The sequence below is a fragment of the Lithobates pipiens genome, unplaced genomic scaffold (genome assembly GCF_037356315.1).
Source record: "Lithobates pipiens isolate NorthernLeopardFrog02 unplaced genomic scaffold, aLitPip1_a1.2 Scaffold_18, whole genome shotgun sequence".
Taxonomy (NCBI): domain Eukaryota; kingdom Metazoa; phylum Chordata; class Amphibia; order Anura; family Ranidae; genus Lithobates; species Lithobates pipiens.
The window spans coordinates 608,941,125-608,954,801 of record NW_027507758.1 but is presented as its reverse complement, the minus strand read 5'-3'; the positions used below and the strand labels follow the sequence as shown (position 1 = coordinate 608,954,801).

Here is a 13,677-nt window from a genome sequence, read left to right as displayed (position 1 = left end):
TGCTCCCCTGTCACATTTGTGTACACCTGAATAGGAGGGGTGGTGGGGCGGCATATAGATGAACCGATCCCCTCCATTTTCCTCCTGACTCCTGCAGCCGCTGAAAGCCCTGCAGGAGCCAGAAGAAAAATAGAGGCTGTGGCTTTTTCTCAAAGAAATTAGGGCTGTCAGAAAAGAACTATGATGTGGGGGAGCTTTTGGCGATCAAATCAGCCTTGGAGGAATGGCAGTATGTCTTGGAGGGAGCAACACACCCAATACTGCTCTTCATGGATCACAATCAGATCCAGGCAAGCACAATGGGCTCTTTTTTTTCACACTTCAGTTTCCATATTACCTACCGGCCCGGGTCCAAAAATGTAAAACCCGAGACGCTATACCGCATCTTCACAGAAGTCGAAGTTCCACCGCAACCCCATACCATCCTACAGGCTGGAAATTTTCTATTAACACAATCCGATTTAATATCACAGATCCGTAAAGCATCCAGTGGAGCTTCTCTGCCCCCCCGACATGAACCTTCAGGAAAACAATGGACTTTATTGGCAGGATAATAAGGTTTTTATACCACAGAATCTGTGCACCACCATCTTGCAAGACCCATGACTGCCCTTTGGTCGGCTATTTTGGGGGATACAAGACCATGGACTTGGTCCAGAGACATTTCTGGTGGCCCAACCTAGCAAGGGATTGTAGTAAATATGTTAGTTCTTCCCTAACCTGCCTCGGGAACAAGAATAGTAAAAACAAAGTATTGGGATTACTAAGACCACTGCCCATTTCTGAAAGACCCTGGGATAAAATCACAATGTATTTTATTGTGGAGCTCCCCCTTCTGAAGGGTTTTCATCCATCTTTGTGGTAGTTGATTGCCTCTTCAAGATGGCACATTTTATCTTCATGAAAGGGACCCCCATCAACAACGGAAAGTTTTCATTAAAGAAGTTATTAGACTGCATGGAATTCCTAGTGACAGTGTTTCAGATCGTGGAGTGCTGTTCACTTCAAAATTTTGGAAAGCGCTGTGTGAAGCCCTAGGCATCAAACTCAGTTTCTCTTCAGCCTACCACCCTCAGACCAATGGGCAGACTAAGCGTACTAACCAAGATGCTTGAGCAGTACTTACGTTGCTTCTCCTGCTTTACCCAGGAATATTGGGCCTCACTGTTGGCCTTGGCAGAATTCACATTTAATAACTCTGCCCATGCAGCCACCAACCAATCACCCTTCTTCTCCAACTATGGGTTTCACCCCTCTTTTTTTACCAACACTAATTCTGGATTCCACTTTGCCAGCTGTCCAGTGCTGGATTGTCTTCATCCCGTCCCTGTGTCCCTGTTGTTGTCTTGCTTATTTATCCTGATCCTGAAAAAATCCTGTTAGACCTCACCCTCGTCATTTCGGGCTCTGCTGTAAGGTATGTGACAGCAGCAAACATGCTTCAGGGTATTATGACTCCCTTTTTCAAAGTTCTTAGCAGTAAAAAGGGTGTTTGCCCTGGGCCTACTTAGGGGGACCTTATAGGGGTCTTTATATATTCTCTACAACAGTTCTAAAAATAAATGGTATAAAACAATATCAGAGAACTTGGAAGGAATGGCATGGGGCTGTGTTTGCCCTTCTTTGTCTGCTATGCAAAGCAATCTCAGTTTGTCTGTTTCTACGATTTTAAGTAAATGGGGGATCGGCTGATTTGAGTTTGATGTGCACCCAAAACACAAGACCCATCAACATGAGCTTTCTGGAGAACCTCTATTCTACAGCCAGGTGGAATCGCCACAGCAGGGAAGAACTGAAGATGGTCATCTGAAGATGGTTCATATTAACTGAAAAAGGAGGAAAGAAAACTCCCAAACTGTTCAAAGTTTTGGAGGTTGCTGTCTTCACCTAGAACAATTAATGACACTACATACGCATGTGACACTTCTAATTATCTTTATTAATTAGCAGAAGATGTATTGATGACATGAAGGAAACTTCAGACATTTACAGGGAATTCATTATGGGCATAGAGGAAGTGTCTCTGATGAGAAGCATGATAGACTCCACCATCTCTCCAATCTTCAGACTTCTTTTACGGATCCATCACCCTTAAAAACATGTAAAAGTTATTGCAATGTGGTTAGTCAGTGCTTGGAAAGAAGGAAAAGAAAACAGAAAAAGAAAAGGAAAAGGATTTCAATTGTTTGGCCTGGATGTTTCTGGCTGGAATTTCTTGTTGTAGGAGGACCTGTCCTTCTTCTTAGATACTCCATGTATTGTATACAGTGTAATAGAGGTTACTTGTAGCTCTCTGTGTTCTAGTTCTGTGTGTTATGTGTATTGGTTGTTTAATGCACCTTTATTGAACTACTTTTTACGATATTTTTATTTTTGGCTTCCCTGTGCGAGTTTATAAAGCCAGTACAATAATTCTTACCAACAACTATCTTGCTGTATTATAAACTAGTGAGCAGATCAAGTGGAAGGTAGATGGACTTACATGAGCAGGGAATTTGGTATTGTAGTCATTTCTGGGCGTAACACCAACAGCGAGATATTTTTTCAACAACTGCTTCAATTCACCATAACTGACCAATGTCAGGATGGGATTATCATCAGTGAGAAATTCAGTGAAATGCTCTCTTCTAAGAAAGACAGATTTACGGTTCCCAAAGCCTCATCAGGTACAACACGTGTTCAGTCTACCCAGCTCTACATGTATATGTTGTCCAAGACTGTTGACCTTAATGATGTTTGGAGGCATGTTCAATCTTTAGAACGGCATTTTACCCATTTCCCCACCCTCATCAGTGTAGGCTGGACACCTTTCTAGTGTTAGCAAATCTGCTACCTCAGGAGGTTTCCACTGAAACTATGGCGTTCTCAGACCACTCACCTATGGTGATAACTGTTAAGGACATGGGAACAATGAAACTCCTGACTACATGGTCATCACGCCTGGCTTCAGGTTATTATGCAGATTGGAATGCCATACACATATAGGAAATGATTGTCTTATGGCTTATGTACATCCAAAAAGAAAAGTTCCTTAATATTTGGAATATTGCCCTGTGATGTGACAGTAAACTGAATTCAAACAATCAATTCAAACAGAACTAGCTTCAGAAGTGACAGGTCTGTGATCACTGGTTAACCCAATATGATACCAAGTTACTGTAAGGTCTTGGAAAGTTTGACAAGAAGCTTGCCCCCCCCCCCCCCCCTTTATTGAAGGCCAGATACAAACTAACCCAGAGAAAATAGATGAGATCCTTAGACAATTTTACAGGTACATTTGTGGATTTGAGACAAATTTGTAAGCTATAGCAGCCTGGGGATATTCTATGTACTATGGAATTATATTAACACCATAATTTGGAGTTGTTCTTGCCATTACTTGGAAGTCAACTAAAGTTATTGCCATCACTTTTCTGCCTCATTCTGTGTTCTCCAGAGTAATGGACATGGGCTGCAGCATGGCTTATAGTACTGCTTGACTGGGGCAATGCAGCCAGCTTAGGGCAAGAACACTGATGACCTAATGGCGGTGGGCCCTGATGGAGAGGTGAATTGTGTGGTTCTAGATACATCTCTCATGGGCGACTGGGCTACAGTTACTGGTCCTCAGCTGCAGCCCAGGACCCTATCTAATGACCCAGCCTGTATCCATGAGCATAGCAAGACCTTGCAAATACTCATGGTAAAAGTTTGGCTTCTGTCTTTTACCTAGAGTAAATTGTATTGTGTAACCTGTGCTTGTAACTGATTGTTGGTGGGAGGACTCAAGCTCTACATTTTCCCTCCTGAGATTGAATTAGGAAAGGAGTCAGATACCCACTTTGCGGCTCATATAACAATAAGTCAGCCAGACACAGCATGAAGAACATTGGACTAACAACAATTCTAACTACACCAACATGACTCCTGAGTCATAGATGGTGGGGCCATGGTCCATTTTGGGATTTTACACACATCTTGATGCTCTTCCTACTCACATTAAGCATATTAAGCTCCTGTGAGACCTGGAAGGAGAAGGGAAAGATATTGAAAATCCCATGCCATTATTTCCGGTAATGCCCTTAACGTCTTCTCCTGTCTTTCCTCAAGGAGTCCAGTCTCCAGCTTTTAGTCTTTGGTATCAAAGGGATATAGTTAACCCCCCAAGAGTTTGGACCCATGTGGTTCATTGCTGCCATTCTCTATGCTCCAACAAAGCTATGGCATCCCCAGATCACACTTTTTACAATATGCACACATTTGAAATGTTGTTACTTGCTTCAACCGTGCAGCATAATCACAACCAAGCCTGGCACTGATTTCTAGAATTCTAGAGATGTTTTATCATCTGCAATGAGCACCAGAAGAATGGAGTAGTTATGAATGGACTTTATGCTGAGATTTTATGGACACAGATTAATGCATGAATTAGTTTGGCACAAGGGCTCTTTAAACACGGTTCACTTATTTCTATATTGATTATTGTATAGTGATGCACTTTTATATAGATTGATGTAAATTACAGGTTGTCACTGCAATTATTTCAGTATCGCAATTATCGCACAGGGTTGCAAATGTCTCTATTGCATACAAATGCTACATGTGTATATAGAGGTATGTATGCTATACAGGTTGTCATTGGGAGGATCGCATAGGATTGCAATTTTTCATTGTTCATGATCGCAACTTATAATTGCATAAGATTGCATTATTAGATTCACTAGATTTTTTTTTTATATAGGATTAGAATATCTCACCACCAATGTTTAACTGCAACCAGTTATATTATGATTTAGTACGGTTACCGTATGATTATATTTGGATAGCGCAGCATTATATTGGTATAAAACTATACTAGGGAAATCCTCAGAAAAAATATGAATTGTTTGGGTTTACCAGATCCTATGAGAGGCTTCCTACACAGACCCTCTGCTATCGGCCAACACTTTTGGAAAAATCTTTTTAAAGTTGGAACCAACACATGCCAAGCTCTGCATTCAACAAGGTTGGATGTGCACCAATACAGCAACTAAAGCTTGGAGGTAGGTCAATTCAAATTATACATCAAAGCCACCAGGCCTTTAATCAGGCCGGCATGGACCCTCGGCTTTCCGTGGCTTCCACCAAAAATTTCTTCACCCACAAGGTTCTCCTCTTGTCCTAAATGTTATAGAAAGGCCTAACCTTAAACCAGTGATGGAAATTCCCAATTATGGAAGCCCGCTGGCAGGGCACTATTTGCTACATGAATAAATGAACTGGGTTCACAAGGCCGCTATGTCCATCCATTTGTCTGATGCATCACGTTACAGAGCGTGTAGAGACCTGACTAGATAGGAAATCATTTGTTTATTGGGGATGGATCCAAATCAGATTCTCCCAATCTAGAGTTGAAGGCAATATTGTTTGGAGTTTTAGACTGATGCCATTAGAAAAAATAAAAACAGAAGAAATCAAAAACTCCATGCTAAAAAGTTTTTCAAAAGCTGTTATTTGCAAGTGGCGTTATCTGAGGGATCAGCTCAGAGAAGTAATTGCCACCTTCATTCACACAACATGGCATAACAGAAACAACAAAGGGGTAAACTAGGACAACTAGAAATGTTCTCAACAACTTTATTAGCCCTCAAAACATATAGAAAGATTCCAGCAATTAACCAGAATAGGGATCACCAATCTCTATAGGTTCTTGAGAGAACAGAAGGTGTTTGCTTAGCAGCGATTGTTGTTGTTGATTGTTAGACATGTGCACTGCTGAAACATTTGTTTGTTTTCGTTTCATTCGTTATTTGTTTTGTTTTTTTGGAAATGAGAGAATTGGTAAATTCAAAAATTCGGAGATTCGAAAATCCGAAAATTTGAAAATCCGAAAATGAGAAAGAACGAAAATTCCCAAATTTTGTGAAATAATAACTAACTAATAATAGCTAACTATTAAATTATAGGTATTGGAATTTACTTTCAAATTTGGCTTAGTGAACGTAACGGATACAGATTTATCTGAAGTTGTGAATTATCCAAAATAACGAATGCCGCATCTAAACAAATGGAACGGAATTAAATAATAATAAATAATGATACGTTTTTATTATTATTGTCATTTATTATTATTAATTTATTAGTTTCCATTTGTTTAGATACGACATTCGTTATTTCGGATAATTTGAAACTTCGGATAAATTAATATTCCTTAGTTTCAACAGCCAAATTTGAAAGGAAATTCCAATAACTATAATTTAATAATTAGTAATAGTTAAGTTGTTATTAGTTCATTATTATTTAAGATTTTCAAATTATCGTTTTTTTGAATTTTTGGATTTTGGTTCTTTTGAATTTTTGGATTTTCATTCTTATTTTTGGTTTTCCAAATTTTCAGATTTCCGAATTTCCAAATTTGGAAATTTAGAATTTCCGAACATTCGGAAAAATTCAGAAATTAGAAAATTTGGATATTAACAAATTTGTCTAAATTAGTTAAAAAACAAATTCACAACTAAACTAATTGCAGGTGTCTAATGAGTATATAGTGCTCTTAAGCCCCGTACACACGAGCAAACTTTTCAACATCCAAAGTCCGACGGACTGAGTCCGTCAGACTATTCGATCGTGTGTGGGCTGCAACAGACTTTTGACTCGCCAAAGTCCAAAGGACTTTAGAATATGGAACATGCTTCAAATTTTTCCGAAGGAACTCCGCCGGACCCGGTCCCTTCGAAAAATTTGCTCGTGTGTATGCTATTCCGACGGACTAAAACCGACGCTAGGGCAGCTATTGGCTACTGGCTATGAACTTCCTTATTCGAATCCAGTCGTACGTCATCACGTTAGAATCCGTCGGAGTTTAGTGTGATTGTGTGTGGCCAAGTCCACTCAGCCGAAAAGTCCGTCAGAACTCCGTCGGAACTCCGGCAGAACTCCGACGGAACTCCTTCGGAAGTCTGTCGGACATAAGTCCTCTCGTGTGTACGGGGCTTTAGCTCGCCATGTTTAGAAAGCTCACCATTACACCTTTACACCTTTTGTCATTTTGAAAAGGTGAAATGCTAAAACATTAACCTATTTTAGGCTGTATGCCATCTGACTCTTAGGGGTTTATTAAAAAAAAAAAAAAAATATATATATATATATATATATATATATATATGCTGGAATGGAAATCACAAGCACTCGCCAAGCTGTCATCAATTGTCCACCTATTTTGTCCAATACCTTTATTTCCCTATGATTTTCAGCTCCATCTAGTGGCCACAATGCAGTATTTTCCAGATTGAGGTGTTTCAGGAAAATGCCCCATTGTGATCACTAGATGGAGCTGGAGGGGAGAATTTGTGACAGCTGGCAGCTGACAGCAGCCTACAAAACAACTGTAATGTCATCTTAATGCTCAACACAATAAGTACACACCTGCTTTAAAGGATATATACAATAGATAGATAGATAGATAGATAGATAGATAGATAGATAGATAGATAGATAGATAGATAGATAGATAGACCTCCCACGCCTATGGTGTTGATTTGAGATTGATTGTCAGATGTAACTTACGTGGCTCGGGATCAGTACACACTTGTTGGCATTTTGGGGTGCAGCACTTCTTCTTTCCTTGACAGTCACTGTCACTTTCACACTTCGCTGGCAGTGGGGGAAAAGCACACTTTGTACGAGGAACTGGGCATGATCCAGGCTTTGCTGAAATACAAAACACAGCAGGATTAAATAATACCTTACTGCAAAACTGCAGCAATATGAAGGCTACCATAGATCCTGTAAAAAAAAAAAAAAAAAAAAAAACACTGTCTGTCTGCCTTCAGTCTGTTGATAGCTCAGATAGTATCAATGGCAGAGACAGGCAGGCAGCTATTGTTTTCAGCAAGAGGTCGGTGGTGGGATGCTCTGTATTCTCCCCACGTGATGGAACCAGGATACAGATCAGAGGCATAACTAGAACCTTCAGGGCCCTGGAGCAAGAAACCATGAAGACCCGGTCATTGGGGCCATTCCCTCCCAGTACCCCACCCCTTCATAATACAGAGGTCAGTGTCACATCCTACACAACACACCCACCCATTAGATCACAGTCCCCTTATATCAGTGCTCCACCCTTAGAGACCCTCCCCTTTTAGTTAAGAGTTCCTTTATATCAGTGCCTCTCCTTAGAGCCTCCCCCACAATTAGATCACAGTGTTATTCAAACATATACACTGTACTATCTTGATACACATAATATTATATGAATAGCTTTGGAAATTTCCAATCCATTCCAAAATGTGTTGTGCTAATATCTAACTTATAAAGTCCCTTAGAGTTGGATACGTTGGATATTAGCATAAGACTTTTGTAATGGATTGGAGGTTTCCACTAATACTACCAAAAGTGGTCCATGGAAGAAAATCCAGTGAACTGACAACAAGGTCATGGGCACCCAAAGCTGTCCCATGTAGTCCAAACCAATAGAAGAACTACTGTAGCTAAAATTGCTGAGAAAGTTAATGGTGGTTTTGATAGAACGGTGTCTGAAACACACAGAGCCTTGCAGTTTGTTATGTATGGGTTTGCGTAGCCCCAGACTGATCTGAATGTCCATACTGACCAGTGCCCACAGCCAAAAATGCCTACAATGGGTATGTGAGCATTAGAACTGGACCAATGAAAGAATGAATTTTTGGACTTTCTTTCTTATTTTTGGATTTCCGAATTTTCAGATTTCCGAATTTCAACTATCCACATTTCCGAAATTACAAATTTCCGAACATTCAGAAAAATTCGGAAATTCAGCTATTTACGAATTAACTCATTTGCCTAAATTTGTTTAAAAAAAAACAAATTTGGAACTAAACTAATTGCACATGTCTGGGTATACAGTGCTCTTAGCTCGCCATGTTTAGAAAGCTCACCATTACACCTTTACACTTTTTGTCATTTTGAAAAGGTGAAAATGCTGACACATCAACCTATTCTTTTAGGCTGTATGCCATCTGATTCTTTTAAGCTTTATGCCATCTGAAAAAAAATGTACTGGAATGGAAACCACGAGCACTCGCCAAGCTGTCATGAATTGTCCACCTATTTTGTCCAATAACTTTATGTCCCTATGATTGTCAGCTCCATCTAGAGGCCACAATGCAGTATTTTCCAGATTGAGGTATTTCAGGAAAATGCCCCATTGTGGTCACTAGATGGGAGCATTAGTGACAGCTGGGCAAAAGCTTGTGCCATTTTCTTTTCCCTATTGACCTCTCAGAGACCTCTCTTGTCATGATAGATAGATAGATAGATAGATAGATAGATAGATAGATAGATAGATAGATAGATAGATAGATAGATAGATAGATAGACCACACCTATGGTGTTGATTGGAGATTGATTGGCAGCTGTAACTTACATGGCTCGGGATCAGTACACTCCCGTCGGCACAGTGGGGTGCAGCACTTCTTCTTTCCTTGACATTCGCTGTCACTTTCACACTTCGGTGGCGGCGGGGGAAAAGCACATCTTGTACGAGGAATTGGGCACTTTCCAGGTTTTACTGCAATACAAAACACAGCCAGATTAAATAATACCTTATCCCCGAGACTTCCGGATCTACAGGAAACTGTAAGATATGAAGTCTACCATAGCTCTTGTAAAAAACAAAACACTGCCTGTCTGCCTTCAATCTGTTGATAGCTCAGATAGTATCAATGGCAGAGACAGGCAGGCAGCTATCATTTTCAGCAAGAGGTCAGTGGTGGCATGCTCTGTATTTTTCTCTCCACGTAATGAAACCAGGATACAGATCAGAGGCATAACTAGAACCTTCAGGGACCTGGAGCAGCAAGAAACTATGAAGAGCCCCCCCCCCCCCCATTGGGGCCATTCCATCCCAGCCCCCAACCCAATCATAATACAGGGGTCAGTGTCACGCCCTACACAACACAGCCCCCCCCCATAGAGACCATTAGATCACAGTTCCCTTATATCAGTGCTCCCCCCTTAGAGACCCCCCCCCCCCCCATTGGATCACAGTGGTATTCAAACACATACACTGTACTATCTTGATACACATACAGTACTACTATATGAATAGTGTGGGAAACTTCCAATCCATTCCAAAATGTGTTGTGCTAATATCCAACTTATAAAGTCCTTTTGAGTTGGATATGTTGGATATTAGCATAAGACTTTTGTAATGGATTGGAGGTTTCCACCACTATTCATATAGTATTATATGCATAAAGATTGCACAGTATATATGTTTGAATAAGATTGGAGTATATTAATACTTAGATTGCCCTTGGAGGTTTCCACCATCAGTCGCAATTATTTGTGGGATGTTCCTGGTCTGCAGTGGTCAGAACCTACCAAAAGTGGTAGATGGAAGAAAATCCAGTGAACTGGCAACAAGGTCATGGGCAGCCAAAGTTGGCCCATGTAGTTCAACCCAATAGAAGAGCTACTGGAGCTAAAATTGCTGAGAAAGTTAAAGCTGGTTTTGATAGAAAGGTGTCCGAACACACAGAGCATTGCAGTTTGTTGTGTATGGGTCTGCATAGCCCCAGACTGATCAGAATACCCATGCTGACCAGTGGGCACAGCCAAAAATGCCTACCACGGGTATGTGAGTATCAGAACTGCACCACAGAGCAATGAAAGAATGTGACCTGGTCTGATGAATTCAAGAATGGTTTGAGGAACACAAGTTTGAGGTTTTGACTTGGCCTCCAAATCCTCCAGATCTCAATTCAATCGAGCATTTGTGGGATGTGCTGGATAAACAAATCTGATCCATGGAGGCCTTACCTTGCACTTTACAGATTTTAAGGGATCTGCTACTGATGGCTTGGTTTCAGGTAACATAACACACCTTCAGAGGTCTAGTGTCTGAATGTGCATCATCTAAGCCAGCGTTTCTCAACCTGCTAACCCTAGAGCAGGGATATGCAATTAGCAGACCTCCAGCTGTTGCAGAACTACAAGTCCCATGAGGCATGGCAAGACTCTGACAGCCACAAGCATCACACCCAGAGGCAGAGGCATGATGGGACTTTTAGTTTTGCAACAGCTGGTGGTCCGCTAATTGCATATCCTTGCCCTAGAGGAACCCTTAAAATAATTTCCAGGTCTTGGGGAACCCCTGCTAAAATGTGTTCATCAGGGTTCAATGAGAGAAATATCACTTATATTGATAGGCAGTGAGAAGAATGCCACCCTTATCGTCAACAAAAACAATTATTAGTGCCATGCCACTAGTTTTGAAAAGTGGAATTTGCCCTGGAACTATGTAGGCACCATCAGATGGGAAGTCAATTGATTACAGCTCAAGGAACCCCTTATGAACCTCTGGAGGGACCCTGATTAAGAATAGCTTTTCAAAAAGATAGTTGGTTTGGTGCCATCAGCCACAGTTCAAGGGACCTCTAGCAACCCCTGGAGAAACCTTAGGTTTCCTTGGAACTCTATTTGAGAATGGCGGATCAAAAAGATTATTGGTGTCATGTCACTAGTTCTACCAAGTGAAGTTGGCCCCGGAAGTATGCAGGCACCATCAGATGGGAGGTCAAATAGCCACAGCCCAAGGAACCCCTAGCAACCTTTGAAGGGACCCTAGGTTTCTTTGGAACTCTAATTGCGACTGGCTGATCAAAAAGATTATTGGTGCCACGTTGCTGGTTCTGCCAAGTGGTGTTGGCCCCAGAAGTATGCAAGCACCATTAGATGAGAAATCAATTAGCCACAGGTCAAGGAATGCATAGCAACCTCTGGATGAACCCTACGGTTCCATGGAACTCAGGTTGAGATCAGCTTGTCTAAGGTGTGATGTGCTTACAATAAAAATAAGGAGCGTCAGTGAATGCACAGACAGCCAGGCACACTGCATTTTCTCCTTCACCACTGAATCAAGGGAAATAGTATAGGCATATCTATTTGATGTTTTATTATTGGGTTAAACTTGGATGGGGTGAAGGGAGAATAGGATACCCAGAACTGCTGAACTAAATTCTCTGAGGACTCCTCTCTTTCTTCCTGAATTGCACAATCTCTGCACTGCTGACAGGTGTCTATGACTTGTTTCAAAGAACTGATAGCTGCACACAGCCACTAACACCCAGCACGTCGGTCATCTACTCACAGTGCCGCAGAATAATCGGTTGCCTCCTTTCGATATCCACCGCCCACTCTTCAGTGAGGCAGACAAAGACTCACAATACTACATGACAGCTGGATACTCTTCTCCCAACTTCCACCTGGTACTCTTCAGTGAGCTCTCCTGACTCAGAAACTCCAGATGTTGAAAATAAGCTGCTCAGCTATTGCTCCAACTAGGATTTTGATGACTCCTGAATGGCACATCCAGCAACCAGCCCTTAGGGAAGAGTCTGTGCATAGGGGTCTCCTCTAGCAGGACTAGACCCAGCAACCTCTATCCTCTGCCTCAGGCCACTGACTACAGCCGCCTACTGGGTACATCTCCCCAGGGATTGGCTGGATCCCTATACATATTCAGGCTGCCTCCTCTATTCTTCCTCTCACTATAATTCTAGAATCTTCTAGAATACAGGGAAAAGCAATCAGACCAGCAGCCTGTGAGACACTGAGCAGGCTAGAGCAGTCAACCCCTGCTCCACTGGTTACAAATTTGCCCAGCAACCTACATAAGCTAGGGGGTGCTACGAAAATATGATTTTGGGGGTCTACCATGGGAATAATACTACATCAAATGTGCATGGCTATAATTAAAGGACGCTGGGATCTTTGTCAGAAAAAAAAACACAGAAGTTCACATACCAGCTAAAATATACTCTTGTGCTGTGAAATGTATATTGATGTGTACCTCGCTGAATGGAAGAAAACTGATCATTAGAACTCTGTAGGGGTAGATTTCAAGAAATGAGGCAATTTTGTACTCAGGTGATCCCCTAGCCTGATGGATGATACCAAATTTTAATAACTTGAAGCTCATCACAGCAGAGTAGAAAATGGAATGTTATAATTTTACAGGTTGGATTGTAACATCAGATACTGGTTATGCTATATCTACTAATGAGAGTTTTTCATATGTGTGAATTTTACCCGACAAACAATTCAGTCTCTAATATAGGAAGGGTCTTCCAGGAAACCACAAGATTCGGACTTCTGAATAGGGGTGAGATTTTAATTAGCCTCTACTAGTGCCAGGAAATGTCATCTAGAGCCCAGGGCAAACATGCCAAACTGTGCCCCCTTTTCCAGGATGTATGAGCATTACATGTCAGCAAAAATCCCCCCACAAAAAAAACACAGCACTAATCTGCATGCCTACCCCCAAACCATAAATTCTCCCCCCTCCCAGTAGAAACCTGCCCCCAGCAGAAATTCCCCATCCCACAAATCCCTTCAGCTCAAATGCTCCATCCCCCCCCAAAAAAAATTGCCCCTCCTAGTACAAATCCACTACCCCTAAAATACCCCCTCTTGGAACTCATCTTCTCTCCCCACTTCAAATCTTCCTTCCCAGCACAAATTCTCCCCAAATCCCTCCTCCTAGCACAAATCCCCCCCCAACACAAATCCCCCCTAAATCACCACCCCAACACCCAAATGTTCCCTCCTAGAACAATACTTACCCCCTGCCACCACCAAAATTCTCTCTTCCTACACAAATCACCTACCCTACAATCTCTTTGTGGTGACCCCCCCACCTCACATGATACCACAGTGCCCCTCCTGCCCATCCCTTGC

General features: G+C 41.6%; 1 protein-coding gene across 1 annotated transcript in view; it reads right to left on the bottom strand.

Annotated features, from left to right (window-relative positions):
• Window positions 1–1,918: 1,918 nt before the first annotated feature.
• Window positions 1,919–13,677, bottom strand: part of LOC143989246 (uncharacterized) — a 24,111-nt gene continuing 12,352 nt past the window's right edge. Inside the window, exons 4-6 of the mRNA XM_077489316.1 lie at window positions 9,362–9,505; window positions 7,525–7,668; window positions 1,919–2,090 (exon numbers count right to left, since the gene is read on the bottom strand). Of these exons, the coding sequence (XP_077345442.1) occupies window positions 2,086–2,090; window positions 7,525–7,668; window positions 9,362–9,505 (293 nt within the window). The 3' untranslated portion in view covers window positions 1,919–2,085. The remainder of the gene's footprint in view (window positions 2,091–7,524; window positions 7,669–9,361; window positions 9,506–13,677) is intronic.